The sequence below is a fragment of the Carcharodon carcharias genome, chromosome 18, assembly GCF_017639515.1.
Source record: "Carcharodon carcharias isolate sCarCar2 chromosome 18, sCarCar2.pri, whole genome shotgun sequence".
Taxonomy (NCBI): Eukaryota; Metazoa; Chordata; class Chondrichthyes; order Lamniformes; family Lamnidae; genus Carcharodon; species Carcharodon carcharias.
In genome coordinates this window covers 1,567,936-1,591,237 of record NC_054484.1, presented here as the reverse complement: position 1 = coordinate 1,591,237, position 23,302 = coordinate 1,567,936, and the positions used below count along the sequence as shown (strand labels likewise).

At 44.1% G+C, this 23,302-nt stretch overlaps 1 protein-coding gene across 3 annotated transcripts in view; it reads left to right on the top strand.

Moving 5' to 3' along the window:
• Positions 1 to 23,302, top strand: part of u2af1 (U2 small nuclear RNA auxiliary factor 1) — a 65,706-nt gene that overhangs the window by 14,037 nt on the left and 28,367 nt on the right. For all 3 annotated transcript variants that reach the window (XM_041211842.1, XM_041211841.1, XM_041211839.1), the window contains exons 2-4: positions 2,297 to 2,384; positions 9,946 to 10,012; positions 17,655 to 17,704. In XM_041211842.1, the coding sequence (XP_041067776.1) occupies positions 2,297 to 2,384; positions 9,946 to 10,012; positions 17,655 to 17,704 (205 nt within the window). The remainder of the gene's footprint in view (positions 1 to 2,296; positions 2,385 to 9,945; positions 10,013 to 17,654; positions 17,705 to 23,302) is intronic.

Sequence of the window (23,302 nt, the reverse complement as noted above, 5' to 3'; positions counted from 1 at the left end):
GCTAGGCTTGTATCGTCTATTGTTTGGAAGAGTAAGACATGATTTCATTGAAACATATAAGATCCTGAGGGGCCTCGACAGGGGGGCTATGGAAAGGGTGTTTCCTCTTGTGGGAGAACCAGGGGGTCACTGTTCAAAAATAAGGAGTCCCCCATTTAAAAAATAGATGGATGAGAACTTTTTTTCTGAGGTTTGTGAATATTTGGAACTCTTCCTCAAAAGCCGGTGGAAGCAGGATCTTTAACTTTTTTAAGGCCGAGGTAGATAGATTCTTGATAAGGAGGTGAAAGGTTATAGGAGGTAGGCAGGAATGTGGAGAAATCAGATCAGTTGTGATTTTATTGAATGGTGGGACAGGTTTTATGGGCCGAGTGGCCTACACCTCTCCTAATTCATAAGTTTCTATGCTCACATTTCACTTGCATCACTTGTTGAAAACCTTAAATATGTGCCTTAGTCCTTGCACCATCAGCTAATGGGGACGATCTTATACAAACCTGTCATAATCTTGTACACGTCTATAAAACTTCCCCACCAGCCCCCTTCGCTCCAGGGAGAACAGCCCCAGCTTCTCCAGCTTAACTTTGTAGTTAAAATCCCTCATCCCTGGAACCACTTTGGTAAATCTGCTCTACAAACTATGGGCGTATCTACACCACAGGGACTGCAATGGTTGAAGAAGGCAGCTCACCACCGCCTTCTCAAGGGCATTTGGGAATGGGCGATAAATGCTGGCCTAACCAGCAATGCCCATGTATGTGTTTAAAATATTCTTAGTGTGATGAACAGAATAGGATGGACTAATCGAGTTGTGACCTAACCAGAGATTTATAAATGTTTAGCATAACTTCCATTTTTGTATTCAATACCTCTGTTTATGAAGCCCAAGATCCCATCTGCTTTGTAACCACTCCCTCAGTATGTCCTGTCAGCTTCAAAGATCTATACATACGAACTCTCAGGTCCCTCTGCTCCCGCGCGTCCTTTAGAACTGTGACAATAAGTCCCTATCCCTTCTGCCAAAATACATCACCTTACACTTCTTTGTATAAAATTCCAGCTGTCACCTGTGTGCCCGTTCTGCTAACCTGTCTCTTTCCTGTTGCTGGCAATTCATATAATCCTCACCGTTTACTATTCCTCAAGTTTGGTATCATCAAACAATTGAAATTCTTTTCGGTTTCCAATGTCCAAGTCTTTTACATATAGCAAAAAAGGCAGCAGTCCTAGCACCAACCATTGGAGAACACCATCCTCAGCCTGATAAACAACCAGTTACCACAAGTTGCTGTTTTTTGTCCTTAAGTCAATTTAAGCCAGCATTAGATAGGCTGGCTGTACTTAGTTGATAAATCACCAGGTCAGGATGAGATGCATCCAAGAATACTGAGGGAATTAAGGGTGGAAATTATGGGGGAACTGATCTCATAACCTTCCAGTCATTCTTCATAGAGATTTGTGCCTGAGGACTTGAGAATTGCAAGCATTGCACCCTGTTCAAAAAAGGGTGCAAGAATTAAGCTAGCAAACACAAGCCAATCACCTTAAGCTCAGTAGTGGGAAAGCTTTTACAGATGATAATCCTGGGTAAAATTAACTATTACTTGGACAGGTGTGAATTACGGTAACACAGCACAGACTTATGAAGGGCTTGACATTTTGTAAGTAGGATTTGATCAACATTCCTGGCTTGTCAAGTACAAGAATTACACTCCAATCATATTTTATCCCCTACTTATCTTGGAGCCTGTATTAAATCTGGAACGTGGAATTTTCTTTTCCGTGCCTTAGAGCTCTGTCAGGTGATAAATTACACTTTTAAATTAGCAACTTCAGAGTAAGCAGTGATGTGTAACGACCTCGCCTCCCATCACATTCCCCCCACCAGCTCTGCCACCACCAAATATTAAAAGCTCTGCGGTTGTCTCCAACCTGTCAGAGCTGCAGCGACTGGGCTGCTTCTCATAGTCACTTTCTCATGTTTTCATGAGGCAGGTGACCCACCCCTTGGGCGAGGGACCTGAGGCGTGTGGGTGAGAGTTGTACTCATTGCATTTACGTCAGCAGGGCAGACCCTTGGGGATTTTCGGTTTGATTGCCCCAAATATTACTTCAAACAGTTTCTAACTTTGTGGTGTTGTCTGCAGGAGTCCTTGACTGAAAGCAGAGTATGAGGGTTCTGGGGTCACATGGAGCACAAATATCAAAACCCAATATGAAATGTTTGGAAATACTGAGATTGTGTTAATGCTGTAATTGGAACGCTGTACTGAATAAATGTGTCCTCTTATAACAGGGTCAACTGTTCGTTTTATTTTAAAATTGGAGCCTGTCGTCATGGAGATAGATGTTCTCGTTTGCACAACAAGCCAACTTTCAGTCAGGTGAGATTGCAGCGTGTTCATAATGTGAATATTGTATATATATATTCAATAGCTCACTGAGAACTGCCAGTCAAACATATCACTAACCAAAGGTGGTATACACTGCTTTAAAGCTCTGTCATGATCTCCTATTGCTAAGATTGTTGCTTTCTGCTGTGAATCTGTTCAGTTTTGGAGGACCATTCTTGCCTTTTGTCTGTCTCCTTTTGAAATGCTGGAACCACGGCTCCGAGTGCAGTTCTGGAAGCCGGCTGTCTGTTAGTCGGAGTGCTGAGCTGGCCTGTGAAGTGTCCAGCTTATAGTTTTTCCTGAGAACTTGGGTACCAGTGGCCAATCCACTCTCCTTTTGTGAAGCTCAAAAAAGAAATGCCTTAGGAAGAGCAGCCAGACTCCTCGTTTGCTTTCTGACTTCTAAAATTGTGCTGTGCCAATGCTGAGAGCCGCTCATGTCATTTCCAGCTCTTGGGCTTTCCTTTTTAACCAGTGTGAATCCATCAAGTGACTGCAGTTTGGTCCACAGCATATCTGTTGATGCAGAAAAAGCTGTGATTGCACAGAATCAGCGATGCCCCCCTTGCTCTGCCTGCTTTCCAGGGACTTGCATCCATCTTGCAACATGAGTAGATTAGCTGGTGCTGATATGTCCCCTCCTGTATATTTGAACTGCTTTTCAATTCTGTTGACTGGGAAAATAGTTCATTAGTTATCAGCCCTGAATGTACATGCCACTGTTTGAGTGAACTGACTCTGTTTTAAAGGCTTACATTTGTACAATGTGATATTACATCAATCTTTAAAGTCACATAATGACCTTTAGATTGCAGTAACTTATTGGATTCAGTACTGCTGATTACTCTGCTTGTCTGCCTTTTATTTTCGAACCCACGTGCAGTTTCCCATAATTAAATGCAGCACTTTCCTCATCCATAGTCTGGTGAATAATCATCTATGATCAGACTGCTCCCCTCTCCTCTTCTACCCCACCCAACTGCCAAAGGCAGGAGTGATGAGGAGTGAAGTTGATTTTTAGTTCTGTAATGGGTACTTAAATCCACAATCCTGCCCAAGCTGTACCCAGGGAGCACCTGAGCAGTACTTTGAGAGTGCCCATGTTTCTTGTCTCCAGAGGTTGTTGAACTGGCTACTAACTAATTGTTCAGATTCTGTTTATCATATGTAATTGAGCTTATAATTTGATTTTAAATCTCATTTTGATTTCAAAGCTATCTCTGGTAAGGGGTCTTGACAAAGTGAAATTGACCCAAACCTGCTCTGGAAGTTACTGTCTCTACTCATGTTGTGGAGATTCTCATATGTTGGGAAGAGCAGCCCCATTGATTTTGAACAACTGAATGTTTTGTTATTTAACTTTTGAGAATAGAAACCTGCTTGGGGCTGGGGCTTTTTAGTGCCTGATTTTGATCAGGAAATGTTTCCATATGATTGAATGAAATTAGGATTTGGCGTGCAGTGCAAGTTTCCTTCTTAAAGAAACAATGCCTCCTGATTAAAGACATCAACCTGCTCATGTGGTTACAATATTCTTGGGTTGGCCAAGCTTGACCCTAATGTTTAAATGATCCTGAGCTCCGGAGATCAAATCAGCATAGGATCATTTCTAAGCTCCCAAAACTTCCAAGCAGATACTGCCTGTAACCACCACAAGCTGGGTGGCAGAATATGTTCAAGGGGCTGAATGGCCTTCCTCTGTCCTTATAGAGGGGTCATTGTTATGTGGCAGAATTCACAGTGGTGTAGCTGCTGCCAGTGAGCTAGTGCTGGATTGATATTTTCCCTACTATCTTGAGCAGTATAGAATTAATCTGCAGTCCGCCCTCTCTGCAGGCTAACTCTTTTACTGCTTGAAAAGACATGGCCATTGGGCAAGTTTGTGTGGTGGACTAACTGAGGGCTTGTTGCTGTAAGACGTTGAATGGCAAATGCTAATGCTCGGTATTTGACTCCGGGTAAAGAGGAAAATGCGAATAGTTGAGAAAAATCTGAATTGCCCAAACAGACCTCAAAAGGTCTATTTATACTGGGATTCAGCTAAGTTATCAATGAAAAACATCCTTTGAATTCAAGCACAGACTAACCCTTGGTATTTCCTTTCATTTCCTGTGATGATTCTTGGTCACCAGCTGATAAAAGCCCCAAATACCTGATCGAAAGTTTTACATTTTACCAGAGACTAATTCCATCTGTAAATAAGATTGTTTCAATTCATCATTTTTTCTGCTTCCTCCACATTTACCATGCCACATCATGAATTTAGTGACAGCTGAAGTCTCAAACTGGAGCCACTAAGTACTGTATGGCATGTATCACCTGATTATAACTCTACACTTGTTAGAGCAGATGTCTGTCCTATTGTAACTGTGCACTGTTAGAGCGCATCTCTGCTCCTTGGAACTCCACATTGTTAGAGCGGATCTTTGTCCCATTGTAACTGTGCACTGTTAGAGCGCATCTCTGCTCCTTGGAACTCCACACTGTTAGAGCGCATCTCTGTCCCATTGTAACTGTGCAATTATTAGAGCGCATCTCTGTCCCATTGTAACTGTGCAATTGTTAGAGCGCATCTCTGTCCCATTGTAACTGTGCAATTGTTAGAGCGCATCTCTGTCCCATTGTAACTGTGCAATTGTTAGAGCGCATCTCTGTCCCATTGTAACTGTGCAATTGTTAGAGCGCATCTCTGTCCCATTGTAACTGTGCAATTGTTAGAGCGCATCTCTGTCCCATTGTAACTGTGCAATTGTTAGAGCGCATCTCTGTCCCATTGTAACTGTGTTCTGATAGAGCAGATCCCTGTCCCATTGTAACACTCCATTGTTAGAGCGCATCTCTGTCCCATTGTAACTGTGCATTGTTAGAGCGCATCTCTGTCCCATTGTAACTGTAATTGTTAGAGCACATCTCTGTCCCATTGTAACTGTGCGCTGACAGAGCGCATCTCTGTCCCATTGTAACTGTGCGCTGATAGAGCGCATCTCTGTCCCATTGTAACTGTGCGCTGATAGAGCGCATCTCTGTCCCATTGTAATTGTGCGCTGATGGAGCGCATCTCTGTCCCATTGTAATGCTGCACTGATAGAGTGCATCTCTGTCCCATTGTAATGCCGCACTGATAGAGCGCATCTCTGTCCCATTGTAATGCTGCACTGTTAGAGCGCATCCCTGTCCCATTGTAATGCTGCACTGTTAGAGCGCATCCCTGTCCCATGGAAATGCTGCACTGATAGAGCGCATCTCTGTCCCATTGTAATGCTGCACTGACAGAGCGCATCTCTGTGCCATTGTAGTTGTTAGAGCGCATCTCTGTGCCATTGTAGTTGTTAGAGCGCATCTCTGTGCCATTGTAGTTGTTAGAGCGCATCTCTGTGCCATTGTAGTTGTTAGAGCGCATCTCTGTGCCATTGTAGTTGTTAGAGCGCATCTCTGTGCCATTGTAGTTGTTAGAGCGCATCTCTGTGCCATTGTAGTTGTTAGAGCGCATCTCTGTGCCATTGTAGTTGTTAGAGCGCATCTCTGTGCCATTGTAGTTGTTAGAGCGCATCTCTGTGCCATTGTAGTTGTTAGAGCGCATCTCTGTGCCATTGTAGTTGTTAGAGCGCATCTCTGTGCCATTGTAGTTGTTAGAGCGCATCTCTGTGCCATTGTAGTTGTTAGAGCGCATCTCTGTGCCATTGTAGTTGTTAGAGCGCATCTCTGTGCCATTGTAGTTGTTAGAGCGCATCTCTGTGCCATTGTAATTGTTAGAGCGCATCTCTGTCCCATTGTAACGCTGCACTGTTCAAGCGCATCTCTGCCCCATTGAAGCTACATTGTTAGAGTGCATCTCTGCAGCCTCATAACTGCGTTGTTACAAAATCTGTTACAACAACTGTTGGAACCGGCAGAATGTTTTTCCTGTTGTAGATTTTAATGTGATGGAGTTAACTGTGGAAATGCTTTTGTCCCCAGACTACAGTTTTAAGAAGAATGCAGATTGAGTGCATCAATCCTGGGGCATTGCCTTATTAGTCTCTTTTGGGTTGAAAGCTGCACCTCACGGATATAGGAATATGGTTCAAGTTGGTACTATGTTGATTCCTGCAACATCCATGAGGTTACTCTCGATCGCAGACTCATCAGTCAGAGTGCCTTTCAAATTTGTCATTAAATAAAGTGATGCAACTTGTGTGTTTGGATTTCTCTTCTCATGGCATCTCCACACCTCCTGTCTGAACTGTTGCATGGACATTTTGCCTTTATTGCAGTTTAATTTTGCAAATCACTGCGGTAAAGACTATCAGTTTTCCTGATTCTGTCCCAGCAGCCTGTTAATCCTTTGAGTTAACTTTGAGAAGCATTTCGCACTTGCTGAGCTCCCTTTCTGTTACAGTTGAATTATTGTACAACCAAGCACATGAGATTTGCAACCATTTTTCTTTTTCCCTCTTCCTTGTGTACAGTTTTGCTGCTGCCAGCCACTGCTGGTCTCTACCAAGCTGGCCTGTTTTTATTTGCAATCCTTGGCCATGACGGTCTTTTTTTCATTGGTTAAGGGATGTGGGTGTCACTGGCTAATCCAGTGTTTATTGCCCATCCCTAATTGCCCTTATTTAGCGGGCATTCATGAGTTAGCCACGTTACTGTGGGTCTGGAGTCACATGTAGGCCAAACCAGGTAAGAATGACAGATTTCCTTCCTTAAAGGACATTAGTGAACCAGATGAGATTCTGTTAATCAGTCTTTGACTGTCATTAGACTGATTAACTATGAGGGACAGCAGTGTGAATCCAATATTGTGTGCATGTATATTTTGTAGCAGGAGCCACTGATCGATGTTGATGAGCTGTCCCTGCTCACTTCAGAAAACTAGGCACATGAGTTGATACCACAAAGGTCCAGGCCTGTTTCCTGCCCCTGCTTAGATACTACATCAGATGATGCATCTATTGCTGAACTATCAGAGGTGACTTCTGCAACTTCATGGGGTGCATGTGGAATTAATGGGAACCTCTTATGCACCTCTACCTCGAAGCATTTTTGTCTGCCCTTTCATCTCGGGTGCTGCTTGTGATGTGCTGCTTGCTTTTCGATACGCTACATTAAAATATACATCACTGTCTGTGTCCAGGGCATTCTGGCTTTGATTGAGAACAGATAGGGAAGCCCCTGGCTAAAGTTGTACTTTTCTATCCTATATTAACATCTGTGTGGCACCCTTGTGCTTGTTTTGAGATGGTGGCCACTTGCACACAGCTTTCCTATCATGCCAGCTGCTTGTAACTGCCCCTGCTACCAAGTTATTTCCCCTTTTAAAATAACTTAGCCCTGCTAAAACCTTCCATTCACATTGCAGCTTCTATTATTGGGAGCTTTAAGAACATCTAAAAAATGGGGTTTTGAATTTTTTGTATCAATTTTTTTTTTTGCATCCTGGTGAAATTTCCCTAGTTAAATACTGCAGGATCTTTCAAAGAGGAATCGGTATCATTTTCCAGTGGCCCTTTCTCAAAAGTGCATGAACGTTGGGTGGCCATAAGGGCTTGGCTGTGCTGACTTTGCACTATTAGCCAGGTGCTGCTGACGGTTCTGACTACTAGAAGGTAGCAGAAGGTTGCTGCAGTCGAACTGTGCACGAGGATGAGAACTGCACTCCTGAAGTAAGCCAAAGTCTTTGTGGCAACAGCTGAATCCCTGCAGTGACTTGTCCTTGTGAAACATTTGGGTACAGGATTGACTCTTGTGGGTGTAAGAAGTTTCCAAGTGAACTGGACAGCACAAGTTTCACTTCAATCTCTGGGTGAGATGGGAATTCTGCTTTTGAAAAGAAGTTGCCCTGAGCTCTACCTACAGCAAGGAAGAGTATGTCGTGGTCACCTTCGCTTGTGAATTCCATCAAAGTCCTCAAAACCTCTCTCCTATCCCACCCAGCAGCTGCTTTTTAATGTGCATTCCCTATGATTGCAGATTGAGTTGAGTTTCGGAAATTTATTGCTTTTTGCTCTTGGCGTGATCCCATCCGCATCCATTTTAAGACCATGACTGCAAGCAACTTTTCCAACATGTCCACGTTTATTAAACATGGCGACTGTAGCATGCCTGCTCAGGCTCAGGTTTGGGCTGCAGGGACATTAACATCATCTTCTCCCATCTCCCCCCCCCCATGTGCTGCTGCTAGTGATAAAGGCAATTACAGCTGCTTTTAATTTTAACTTTTTGGGGGTAGGAGAGTGGGGTGGAGATTTCCATTTAAGTACTTAAACTTGCCCACCCTGGGGAGGGGAACAAGGCGCAATCTGCAGGATTGGGTTGTAAAACTAGCTAAACCAAGGAACACTGACACAAAGTAACTTGTATTTCCAGTCCAATGAAGAGTTTCTTTCCACGTCATTGACTCTTGCTGCGTCTCTACCTCTAGGCTGCCGTGTTACATTGAGCTGTATGCAGGGTAGCCTCATGAATGTAGCATTGTTTATGATCATGTCAGAGTTCTCTCCACTCCGCAGTCCTCTCCATTATGTGCAGCAGTCAATGGGATTTCCTTTTTTTCTTCTGCAGACCATCTTGATTCAAAACATCTACCGTAATCCCCAAAATAGTGCGCAGACGGCAGACGGCTCACACTGTAAGTCCCACCATTGGAGATCTGGGGGTTTGGCCGTTTTGTAGAGCAGTATCTGTTGGTCTCACCTGATTTGAGGCCAGTTCAAGCAAAGATGAGGTGTAACTATAACGTTGGCATTGATCCAGGGCTTGATGTTCATTTCCCAACAAGCACTACTATTCAAATCTCTAAGTGTGCACATAGGTTGGCACAGTCTTCATGGGCACCTGTAAGTCCTATCCCAGTTTCCAGAGTTGGGAAGGCTGCACGTAATTAATTTGACGTTAAAGAGAATGTCTCAGAAAACATCAAACCCTGGCTAGTGAGTGCTAAAAGCGTTGGCTTCTAGGCACCAGTTTTGGTGCTGGAGATGGTTCAGTAATGTGAGCTCACATTGGGTAAGTAGAGGCTTTTCAGTACCATGCATTGCTGAGATATGCCAACAACTCAAGACCAGTATTCTGACTCTGAATAACCTCAATTCTTAAATTTGTGGGGATCTCATGGTATAAAATTACAAGTAGGACAGTCTTTCCCATATTGACTGAACTTGAGGCCCTGGAGTCTGGGGCTAGGGCTGCTGTGGTAAAGCTGTTGTTAATTTCAGTGGTCCTGTGGCTGCACTTCCTGACGTGTTTAAAACAAAATGCACCAGAAAAGCAAATGATTTTGTAGATGGTGCTCACTATAATGTGTATTTGTGAGCTTCCATCTTAGGCAAATTTATGATTCTGAGATGTGACCTGGTGGTCCTGCTGCTGTTATATCATGATATCTCCATATCTTCACAGCTTTGTCAGATGGGTTCTGATGAAAATGAAGACTCATCACTCTGAAGGGATTAACTTTTTCTTTTCAGCTCCCTATTTGCAGTCTACCCTCAAGTCAAAGGGCGTGAAGTAGGTTTTAAGTTGAATATTTTTAGAGATGTGGTGTCAAAACCTGTTACGTTTTGTATTTCAGACCATTGCGCTCTTGAACTTATACCGTAACCCTCAAAACTGTACCCAGACAGCAGACGGTTTCCACTGTAAGTTAACAAACACATTTGCAGGTTGTCGAGTTGTATTTATAGTCAGGAGGATGTGTGTTTTGTCATCCTATTCAGTACTTTGTAATAATATAGTTTGAGAAAAGTCTAGTATATGTGTGAACTTGCAATTTTCTCAACCAGCAGGCTGAGAGTAAGGATGTTCCGGTGGGGTGCGGGAGGAGGGAGTGGAGCTGCAGTTGGAGTAGAAGACTCCAAATATTGAACAGAAATTTACTGGCTAGTTGAAAACCTCTTCTAGCTTGGGGTTTCATGTTCTTACTAAGCTTGATCCAGGGACTAGAGCGTTGCACCAGGTGTCTTTGGATTGTGGTGCCCCCTCGACCTTGGAGCCAAGGTCAGAACAGAGCGTCCAATGCAGGAGTGGCCTAGTTAGTTATTCACCTGAAAGTGTTCTGTTCTGAGGTTACCTTTGGTAGGGAGCAGGAAGCCCCATGTCAGTGATGAGTCAGGATTTTTCTCTTGAATTGAAGTAGTTTTGATGGGAGTGGGTGGGGAATAGGGGAAAGTAAATGCAGCAGAGGGATTGATGGGGGAAGTGGGTTCAATAACTTTTTTAAGTGAACAGGTAATGGAAGTTCTCTCACTGCTTGCAGTCTGCTATACTGATGGCATAAAATGAAAAGGTGGATGGTAGAGGTGGGATTCCCCTGGAAGAGTATGTAGTAGTTTACAAAATCCCATCATTTGAACTCTATTTGATTTGCCAGCTGCACCACACTCTAGCTTGGCAGCACAGAACTCATACTTTCCAAAGTCTGTTTCCCAATGTAAACAGCAACATTGAAAATAGATTTGCTTTTTGTTTTCTTGTGTTGAGTGCAGCTTGGCTGTGTTCAACTGCAATACAAATACTGTGGGGTTTAGGAAGGCTAAGGATGCGACTTATAAACTGCAGAAACCCTTAGCTGAAAGATAACAAACTCTTGCTCATCAAAGCTTGATGTTGAATAATAATTAGTCAGATCCCTAGAGTAATGCGTGTATAGCACAATAGAATTACTGTTGTGTTGTGCTCACCAATCCCTTGCTTTTGTTGGTGTTCCATGGAAACATTGGGAGATATTTGCGTCCTTAGCATGTTTACTGGTGATATGGGGAGCGGGCAGGAAAGTGGTTTTGAGGCCAATGGTTAGCCATGATCATATTGATTAGTGGAGCAGGCTTGATGGGTCATATGGTCTACCCCTGCTCCTGTACCTTATGTTCTTATTCCCTTTTGAGCCTCAGTGTATGATACCACATGAATCATTCCATCCAATTTTTAACCATGCCTTGGTGCATAAGTAGGAGAGTAAATTTATTTATGGGATATAGTTGCCACTTGTAAGGCCAGCTTCTGTTGCCCATCCCTAATTGCCCTTGAGGTGAGTCGCTGCCTTGAATACAACCTTGTGGTTTGCCAGGCCATTTCAGAGGGCAGTTAAGAGTCAGCCAGATTGTTGTGGGTCTGCAGTCATCTAGGTCAGACTGGGTAAGAACGGCAGATTTTGTCACCTGAAGGACATTAGTGAACTAGATGGGTTTCTATGGCAATTCAATAGTTTCCTGGTCACCATTATGAAGACAAGCTTTTATTGCTGTTTAATTAATGAACTGAATTTGAATTCCTCTCGCAGTTTAGCAGATTGTCCCCCAGAGGGCAGGTCTTTGTGGTAGCTGTGCCAATTTGACTTGAGCAAGAGTCAAATGTCCTTTTTGTATATCTTTTAACAATTGTCTGATTGTGTGTTTGCACTAGACAGAAATTCAAGGCTGAGTTAAATTATACCCTGTTCATATAGTGGTTTATGGTGCACTGGTTCACTTGAAGTCAGGCTTGGTTCTTCCACAGCACGGACAAGGAGTTACCAGTAAATCTGAATGTTCCTTATTCAGTGTTTCTGGATGTAGAGATCTGGGGCCTTCCTGAAAAGCTGTTCTGCACCACCAGGAAAAGGCCCAGCTTAGTATCTGGGGTCTGGGCTTATCAATGGTTCTCATTGGACAGTTAAATCACACTGCACACTAGTCAGAGGGCTTGAGGTAAGGGGAGGGAAAAAACACTCAACCCACAAGCTTTCCGGCTGGGAAGCATTTTGAGGTCCTTTACCACAAAATGTCTCTTACTCGAATCTCTAGCCAGTACAGTTGCTGAGTGCAAACATCTAAATGGACCAAGAGGCAGAGTGACCATGGATCCCTCAGCAGGGGAGATGGGAAGTGGGGGGGTGCCGTTGTGGGAAGGGAAGCTCAGATTAGGGCTGCCAATATTCATGGTCTCCTTCCACAGCCCCCTCTCCGCTCCCTCCAACACCCCCCCCCCCCCCCCCCCCCCCGCCCCGGTCATCCTGCCCCCCAAGAAAACCCATTTCTTCATGTTTGTGAGTGCCCTGACCTTCAAACTGTCTGACTCTAGAATAGTGATTTAATGACAGAGAAAGATGTACATTAACTAAAATCTGTTCCAGAACAAATGAAAAATGAAAACTATGGGTCTGTTCAAAAAAATCATGCAAGTAAAAGGGACCTTTGGAAAGTCCAATGTTGTACCCTGAGGCAAAAGCATCTTTTGTTTGTCAGCACCAAGACTCCCCTACCTGTGCATCTTCTTCCTGACTCCCCCAGCTTTTGGGACTGTTCAGTGCTAGATCCCACGGAATGAAGGGATCTGCATTTTGCAGCCATAATTTCTGAAGTGATGGTTTTGATCTTGACTGGAGCTGGGAAAGGGAGCATGTGGGCAGCTGGCCTATTCCCTTCACTGAGCAGAAAGGTGATGCCTGACTGCTCTTTTCTAGGAAGGTCAGTTTACATAAGAACTAGGAGCAGGAGTAGGCAACTCAGCCCTTCGAGCCTTTCCCGCCCTCTCCCCATAGCCTTTCAACACGTTACTCATTAAAAATCTGTCCATCTCCTTAAATTTATTCAGCGTCCCGGCATCCACTGCACTCTGAGGTAGTGAATTCCACAGATTCACGACCCTTTGAGAAAAGTAATTCCTCCTCATCTCTGATTTAAATCTACCACCCCTTAGCCTAAAATATGGCCTGTCATTCTAGAATGCCCCACAAGGGGAAACATCCACTCCACATATATTTTGTCTATCCCCTTTAGCATCTTATATACCTCAATTAGGTCTCCTCTCATCCTTCTAAACTCTAGCGAGTATAGGCCTAAACTGCTCAATCTCTCCTCATAAGACAAGCCCTGCTTCTCTGGAATCAATCTAGTGAACCTCCTCTGAACCGCCTCCAATGCAATTACGTCATTCCTCAAGTTTGATTGAGGTTTAGATAAGATTACCTTTAAGCCAAAGATTGGCATAAGAGTTTGGAGACAAACAATATCTAAACTGGTCTGGACTTGACTTGGATCCATGTGGAGTGTGAAATCTAACAGTTGCAAGCAGGATGTGATCAGTATCCAATGAATACAGAAGCTGCAGTGTCCTGGATTGACAAGTCCATTTCAGTTTGGCATGACTTGTATTAATTGGGTGGGTAATGTCCCATTGCATCATATAAAGGTGCAGATTATAACACAAACTGGTCTTGTGTAGTAGGCTTCTATTCTGTGTTTCCATTGTCTTTTACATTACTTTGGTGCAAGTTCTTTAATTCAGAAACCTTGGTGTATTTGTGTCATTACCTGTCCCCATTGTGACATTTGCAAAAACAGGCTGGAGAGTCCGAGTGGTCATCGCTGCCTGGTGACAAGCATCTAGCCATAGATCAGAGACTCAGCAATGTCTTCATTTGAGCTGTACTCTGAGACTTTATAGGATCTTAGGATACTAGAAGGGAATCTGTGACTGAAATTAAATAACAGGCGGCCGTCTATATCAGAATTGTTCAGAAACCTGAGACTCGCTCAAATACTATCCGCAACTCCCCACGCTAACAGGAAAAGTGAGAGATACGGTCTGCACCTCCCTACACAAACAGGAACAGAGACAAATACTGTCCGTACCACCCCACACAAACAGGATAGTGACAAAAACCGTCCACACCTCCCCACAGTAACAGGAACAGTGACAAATACTGTCCACACCTCCCCACACAAACATTAACAGTGACAAATACTATTCACACCTCCCCACACAAACAGCAACAGTGACAAAAAATGTCGGCACCTCCCCACAGGAACAGTGACAAATACTGTCCACACTTACCCACACAAACAGCAACAGTGACAAACACTGTCCGCACCTCTCCACTGGAACAGGAACAGTGACAAATACTGTCCGCACCTCCCCACAGGTGCAGGAACACTGACAAATACTGTCCGCACCTCCCCACATAAACATTAACAGTGACAAATACTGTTCACACCTCCCCACACAAACAGCAACATTGACAAACAATGTCGGCACCTCCCCACAGGAACAGTGACAAATACTGTCCACACTTACCCACACAAACAGCAACAGTGACAAACACTGTCCGCACCTCCCCACTGAAACAGTAACAGTGACAAATACTGTCCGCACCTCCCCACAGGAACACTGACAAATACTGTCCGCACCTCCCCACAGGAACACTGACAAATACTGTCCGCACCTCCCCACAGGAGCAGGAACACTGACAAATACTGTCCGCACCTCCCCACATAAACATTAACAGTGACAAATACTGTTCACACCTCCCCACACAAACAGCAACATTGACAAACAATGTCGGCACCTCCCCACAGGAACAGTGACAAATACTGTCCACACTTCCCCACACAAACAGCAACAGTGACAAACACTGTCCGCACCTCCCCACTGGAACAGGAACAGTGACAAATACTGTCCGCACCTCCCCACAGGAACACTGACAAATACTGTTCACACCTCCCCACAGGAACAGGAACACTGACAAATACTGTCCACACCTCCCCACACAAACAGCAACAGTGACAAATACTGTCCACACCTCCCCACACAAACAGCAACAGTGACAAATACTGTCCACACCTCCCCACACAAACAGCAACAGTGACAAATACTGTCCACACCTCCCCACACAAACAGCAACAGTGACAAATACTGTCCACACCTCCCCACACAAACAGCAACAGTGACAAATACTGTCCACACCTCCCCACACAAACAGCAACAGTGACAAATACTGTCCACACCTCCCCACACAAACAGCAACAGTGACAAATACTGTCCACACCACCCCACACAAACAGCAACAGTGACAAATACTGTCCATACCTCCCCACACAAACAGCAACAGTGACAAATACTGTCCACACCTCCCCACACAAACAGCAACAGTGACAAATACTGTCCACATCTCCCCACACAAACAGCAACAGTGACAAATACTGTCCACACCTCCCCACACAAACAGCAACAGTGACAAATACTGTCCGCACCTCCGCACAGGAACAGCAACAGTGACAAACAATGTCCACAACTCCCCACACAAACAGCAACAGTGATAAATACTGTCCTCACCACCCCACACGAACAAGAACAGTGACAAATGCTGTCCACAACTCCTCACACAAGCAGGAACAGTGACAAATGCTGTCCACAACTCCTCACACAAGCAGGAACAGTGACAAATACTGTCCGCACCTCTCCACAGGAACAGTGACAAATACTGTCCACGCCTCCCCACACAAACAGCAACAGTGATAAATACTGTCCACACCTCCCCACACAAACAGGAACAGTGACAAATACTGTCCACATCTCCCCACAGGAATAGTAACACTGACAAATACTGTCCACATCTCCCCACAGGAGCACTGACAAATACTGTCCGCACCTCCGCCCACAAACAGGAACAGTGACAAATTCTGTCCACACCTCCCCACAGGAACAGGAACACTGACAAATACTGTCCGCACCTCCCCACAGGAACAGGAACACTGACAAATACTGTCCGCAGCACCCCACACGAACAGGAACAGTGACAAATACTGTCCGCACCTCCCCACAGGAACAGGAGCAGTGACAAATACTATCCGCTCCTCCCCACACGAACAGGAACAGTGACAAATACCGTCTGCTCCTCCCCACAGGAGCAGTGGCAAATACCGTCCACACCTCCCCACACAGACAGGAACAGTGACAAATACCGTCCGCACCTCCCCACACGAACAGGAACAGTGACAAATACTGTCCGCACATCCCCACAGGAACAGTGGCAAATACCGTCCACACCTCCCCACACAAACAGGAACAGTGACAAATACCGTCCGCTCCTCCCCACAGGAGCAGAGACAAATACTGTCCACGCCTCCCCACACAAGCTGGAACAGTGACAAATACTGTCCGCACCTCCCCACAGGAACACTGACAAATACTGTCCGCACCTCCCCACAGGAACAGGAACACTGACAAATACTGTCCGCACCCCCCCACACAAACAGCAACAGTGACAAATACTGTCCACACCTCCCCACAGGAACACTGACAAATACTGTCCGCACCTCCCCACAGGAACAGGAACACTGACAAATACTGTCCGCACCTCCCCACACAAACAGCAGCAGTGACAAATACTGTCCACACCTCCCCACACAAACAGCAACAGTGACAAATGCTGTCCACACCACCCCACACAAACAGCAACAGTGACAAATACTGTCCACACCTCCCCACACAAACAGCAACAGTGACAAATACTGTCTGAACCTCCCCACACAAACAGCAACAGTGACAAATACTGTCTGAACCTCCCCACACAAACAGCAACAGTGACAAATACTGTCCGCACCTCCCCACACAAATAGGAACAGGGACAAATACTGTCCGCACCTCCCCACACGAACAGGAACACTGACAAATACTGTCCGCACATCCCCACAGGAACAGTGGCAAATACCGAGCACACCTCCCCACACAAACAGGAACAGGGACAAATACTGTCCGCACCTCCCCACACGAACAGGAACACTGACAAATACTGTCCGCACATCCCCACAGGAACAGTGGCAAATACTGTCCACACCTCCCCACACAAACAGGAACAGTGACAAATACTGTCTGCACCTCCCCACACAAACAGGAACAGTGACAAATACTGTCCGCACCTCCCCACACAAACAGGAACAGTGACAAATACTGTCCACACCTCCCCACACTAGTGGGAGCAGTGAGAAAAATTGTCAACATGTAAACATGATTAGATTTTTTTGGGTTCGGTAATTTCAATACTGATTTCAAATCAAGTGATTCCTGTATCTTTGGGCAACTGGCTGGAAATAATCTGGCATTGAGAGTCTGACATGAATACCATATATGCCTGGCATTTGTTTGTCCTTTAAATTAGTTGATACCGATTTGTAAATTTAGAGTGAGCTGCGCCTCGTGTTTGCATTTTAGTGAAACAGAAACAAGCACCCTAAATACAGAATCAGTGTCTGTAATGAGTGCAGTAATAATCTGCTCAGTCAGCTGAAACTGGAAATGTACATGGGTGCAGGGTGGGCCTTTAAACACCAAGACGTTTTTGGAATATACTAGGGTGAAAAAGGCTCATGTTTTCGTATCTGAGGTGGAACAGTGCATTTAAAGATTTTTGTGTGTTCGGTTTGATTTGTGTAAGGTCAATCGGATACTGCAGCTTTGTTTAATTTTTTGAGTTCGATGTTAACTGCGATTGTATAAAGCTTGTCAATTTGTGTCTCTTGTTAGGTGCTGTTGGTGATGTTGAAATGCAAGAACATTATGATGAATTCTTTGAGGTAAGTGATCTGTGTTGTGATCTGTGTTCTCTTGCTGTATATACAGCAGAGTGGCAGAGGGTAGAGTTTGTATGACATGCTAGTAGATGATATGGAACTGATATCTACCTTTCTTGCAACAAGTAGATCTGGTTCATTCATCCATGTGGGTGTTTTGCATCCATGATGTCAGCTATTGGGAGACAAAGCCAAGATGTCTGCAATTTGGACCAAGACATCAGAATATAAGCACATTGATGCATTATTGGGAGAGGGGGTTGTTCCTTTTAGATATAAATTCAAGACAAACTGGAACAAGACTTTGCCTTTATGTGGAAGTTACAGCATGGAAAGAGACCATTCACCCCAACCAGTCTATATCATTGTTTGTCCTTCATGATCAAGGTGTCTGAATTGTATTTAGCTGCCCTGTTCCTATGTCACTTTCAAAATCTTTCATTTCTTGTAACTGTCCAAGTTAACCTTGAATGTGGACACTTTCTGCTGCAGTTACTAACCTTGAAAGTGAAATCCCTGGCCTCAACTGTAAAGAGGTTTCTCCTGCCTTTTAAATCTCAAACATTAATTCTGTATCATCCTCTCATCCTTGGCTCCTCAACTTTTTTTCTTTCATGGGATGTGGGTGTCACTCGCAAAGCCAGCATTTGTTGCCCATCCCTAATTGCCCTGGAACTGAGTGGCTTGCTGAGCCATTTCAGAGGGCAGTTGAGTCAACCACATTACTGTGGGTCTGGAGTCAATGTAGGCCAGACCATTTCTTTCCCTAAAAAACATTATTGAATCAGATGGGTTTTTACAACAATTGATAGTTTCATGGTCACCATTACCGAGACTAGCTTTATATTCCAGATTTATTAATTGAATTTAAATTCCATCATCTGCCAAGGTGGGATTTGAACCCATGTCCCAGAGCATTAGCCTGGGCCTCTGGATTACTAGCCCAGTGACATTACCACGATGCACCGTAACTACTGGAAAGAGTCTGTTTATATATACCCCATTCAATCCTTTCATAATTTTAAATATTTCTATTTCATCACCCCATAATCTGTGCTCTAATGAAAAGCTTTACCCATTCAAGCCTTTTTTTTTGTATTTGTATTTAAGCATTGCTTAAAAAAAAGAGATATGTCAAAGCTTTTCATCTTGCACTCATCAGGACACTTTGCAAGAATACCAATATAAGAGGAAAACTGCAATAATCTTTGAGGGAAGGAAATCTGCCGTTCTTAGCTGGTCTGGTGTACATTGACTCCAGACCCATAGCAATGTGGTTGACTCTTAACTCAGGGAAACAACAGTTTATACAGTGTATAAAGAGAGTGCTAATTGGTTGGCAGTTGGACTCTTCTTGGTAGAAGCGTTGCGATGGAGAATGCACCAGTGATGGTGACTGACAGTTAACTGCCAAGCATTGTTTGAAATTTAAACTAGGCAGCTTGACCCTGATTGGTCAAGGCATTGCTCTGAGGAATGAGTCAGCGAGTGGCTGCCCCTTATTTTGTTTAGCTGAAACAGGCGCTATGTGTGTACATATTCTTCAATAGATGACCGCACCATAAACAGTACCCATTTGAAACACGTCCACATCATAAACTCACTTAAGCAGGAGTGGTTTGGTAACATAATTGATGCTGCCACTAAACACATAACAAATCTCTCTGACCATGTCCTCTCAAAGCCAGGAATTTGTTTTTGTGCATGGTTTCAATTTAGGTGTGCCTTCATTCCAAATCAAATGGGAAGAGTTGGAACTCCTCTATTCCCAACTGTCCCGCCACAAACTAGCATCCGCTGAAAATGCTGAACTCTTGAAAGCGTGCGTGGCTAATCTAGTGTATGCTTGCTGCGAGAATCCGAATGACCTGTCTGACTTTCACATGCTTTCAAATGTCTTACAGCTTTGTGAGACCTTAAGACCAACCCGGACATACACATCAGTAAACCTGACAAAGGGACGGGAATAGTCATCCTTAACAAGCATGACTATATCAATAAAATGCACGCCATTCTTAATGATAGGTCCAAATTTGTACCCATTGGACCTGCTGCTCAACATGACAGGACAGCCTTGCTTGAAAGTAAACTTAAAAAAAACGTTTACTGGAGCTACCACATGATATATATGACAGGGTTCGTCTTCACGTGTATGTATGGTCTGCCCAAGAAACAAAAGTGATGCCCCTTTACACTCTATCCATCTATGATCAGTTCTGCACAACATGAATTGACCAAATGGTTGGGCGAATTGTTAGAACCAGTTTTGACTAAGTTTTCCACATACATGGGGAAAGACTCCACATTTGTGAAGGCCATACAGGACTTGCATAGCGATAGCAATGCTGTGTCCTTGTGCTCATTTGACATTGCTAGCCTATTCACCAATGTTCCAGTTGAGAAAGCCATAGGTATTTGCGCTGCAGCCCTATATCATGGTGATGTAGACCCACCACCATTGTGTGAATCAGTATTCATTGAACTTATGTTCTCAGCAACTCGCACAGTTGAGTTCAGTTTTAATGACACCATGTATATCCAAATATATGGTGTTGCCATGGGATCCTCTTTAGGCCCAGCTCTCTCAAACATCTTTGTTGGGTTTCATGAGAAGCATGTCTTCGATGTAATGACACCTAACTTCCTACCCCTCACATATTTCTGAAATCACAATGTTATGGCACAGAAGGAGGCAATTCGGCATCTCGTCTGCACCGGCTCTCCGAATGAGCATTATGACCCAGTGCTGTTGCCCTGCCTTTTCCCCGTACCCCTGCACATTGTTTCTTTTCAAATAATCATCTAATGTCCTCTTCAATGCCTTGATTGAACCTGCCTCTACCACACTTCCAGATGGTGCATTCCCGACGCGAACCATTTGCTGTGTGAGAAAGGTTTTTCTCACGTCATATTTGTTGCTTTTGCAAATCACCTTAAATCTGTGACATCTCGATGTCAATCCTTTTACTAGTGGGAACAATTTCTCCCTATCCAGCCACGTCATGATTTTGAACACTTCTGTCATCTCTTATTAGCTGCCTTCCCTCCGAGGAGAACAGTCCCAACCTCTTTAGTCAATCTTCATAACTGAAGCTTATCATCCCTGGAACCCCTCTTGTAAGTCTCTTCTGCACTGTCTCCAATGTGTTCACATCCTTCCGATATCCCAGACCTGTACACAGTACTCCAGTTGAGGTCTAACTGGTGTCTTATATAAGCTCAGCATAACCTCCCTGCTCCTGTACTCTGTGCTCCTATTAATAAAGCCCAGGATACTATATGCTTCATTAACTGGTATCTCCACCTGTCCTGCCATCTTCAATGATCTATGCACATATACACCCAGGTCCCTCTGCTCCTGCACCACTTAAGAATTGTACCCCTTATTTTATATTGTCTCTCCATATTCTTCCTACCAAAATGCATCACCCCTCACTTCTCTTCATTGAACTTCATCTGCCACCTATCTGCCTACTCCACTAACTTGTCTATGCCCTTTTGAATTTCTATACTGTCCTCTTCACAGTTTACAATGCTTCCAAGTTTCATGTCATCCGCAAACTTTGAAATTGTTCCCTGCAAACCAAGATCTAGATCATCAATATGTATCCGGAAAAGCAAGGGTCCCACTACCGACCCCGGGGAACCCCCACTACAAATCTGAACAATATCCATTGACAATTACCCCTCTGTTTCCCATTGCTCAGCTAACTTTGTATCCGCGTTGCAACTGTCCCTTTTATTCCATAAGCTATAACTTTTCTCACAAGTCTGTTGTGCGGCACTGTATCGAATGCCTTTTGAAAGTCCATGTACACCACATCAACAGCATTACCCTCATCAACCCTCTCTTCAAAAAAACTCCCAAGTTAGTTAAACATGATTTCCCTTTAGAAATCCATGCTGGCTCTTTGTAATCAAGCCATATTTTCCCATGTGACTGATAGAATTATCATGAATAATTGTCTTTAGAAGCTTCCCCACCATTAAGTTAAACTTTCTGGTCTGTAATTGCTGGGCTTATCCTTACGACCTTTTTTGAGAAAGGGTATAATATTTGCAATTCTCCAGTCCTCTGGCACCTACCCTGAGTCGAGGGAAGACTGAAAGCTTATGGCCAGTGCCTCTGCAATTTCCTCACTTATTTCTTTCAATATCCTTGGATGCATCTCATCCAGTACCAGTGTCTTGACAACTTTAAATGCTGACACTTTATCCAACACTTCTCCTTAACAATTTTGAATGCTTCTAGTGACAGAGTTTTCTGGGTAGCATCTGCTTCCTTAGTAAAAACAAATGTAAAGTATTCATTTAACACCTTAGCCATGCCCCCTGCTTCCATGTAAATCCCCTTTTTGGTCCCTAATCGGTGCTACTCCTCCTTTTACCACCACCTTACTATTTGTGTGCCTATAGAAGACTTTGAGATTCCTCTTTATGTTGGCTGCCAGTCTTTTCTCATAATTCCTCTTTGCTTCTCTTATTTGCTTTTTTCATCTTCCCTTTGAACCTTCTGTATTTCACTTGGTTCTCGATTGCATTTTCTACCTGCCACCTGTCATAAGTGCACTTTTTCTTCTTTATCTTAATTTCTATAGCCTTTTTCATCCAGGGAGCTCTGGATTTGTTTGCCCTACCTTTCCTTTTTGAGGAAATATACCTTAACTGAGCCTGAACCATTTCAGCTACAATTTTTCCTGCCAACCTTTGGTTCCAGTCTATCTGGCCCAGCTCCGCTCTTGCCCCATTGAAGTTCGCTCTCTGCCAGTTAATCATTCTTTCTCTAGATTGTACATTGTCCTTTTCTACCATTGTCCTAAATCTTACGATACAATGATCATTGTCTCCTAAATGTTCCCCCATGTTCACTATATTTAAATCTGCATGTAATAATTTCCTTACATGGCTTAATGTGCTCCATCCTGTGCTCAAATTCACCTTTGAAATGGAACAGTCAAATGGACTCCCCTTCCTAATGCACTAGTTGAGAAATCTGCCAGGGGTTCTCTACCACGGTCTACCTTCACTGGTCAATATACACGTTGGGATTCTTATAGTTCCACACACCGTAAGATGGGTCTTATCAGCAACCTTGTAAATAGGGCCTGAGCCATTTGCTCACCATGCAAGCTTGATGCTGAAATTGGGGCACCAGAAACATCCTGCGGGATAGTGGCTACCCTGATCAGATCATTTTCACGCTGTATATCTCTCAAACTCATGAACAAGCCCAAAGCCATCACTTTCGGCCCTGAAAAGTGCCCAGTCTACTTCAGATTACTCTGGAAGGGCAAGGAATCTCAAAACTTTGAGCAGCAGGTAAAGCTAGTTGTTTCACGCTGCTACTATGGAGCAGTAACATGAGTGGTCTCTGCCACTAACAGGATGCTGCCATCAAACTAAAAAGACGTCCTGCCTGTCACATAAATGAGTAATGTGGTAAATGAATTTCAGTGCCAGTGTGATGCTAGGTATGTAGACTGTACAACCCAAAGACTGGCGGATTGTATCAAACAGCATGTCCCAGCCGCTGTTCACAACGGGCAGCGCACAGACCCTACCCAACCAGCCCGAGCTTGAAAAACTCAAAACACAGTGTCC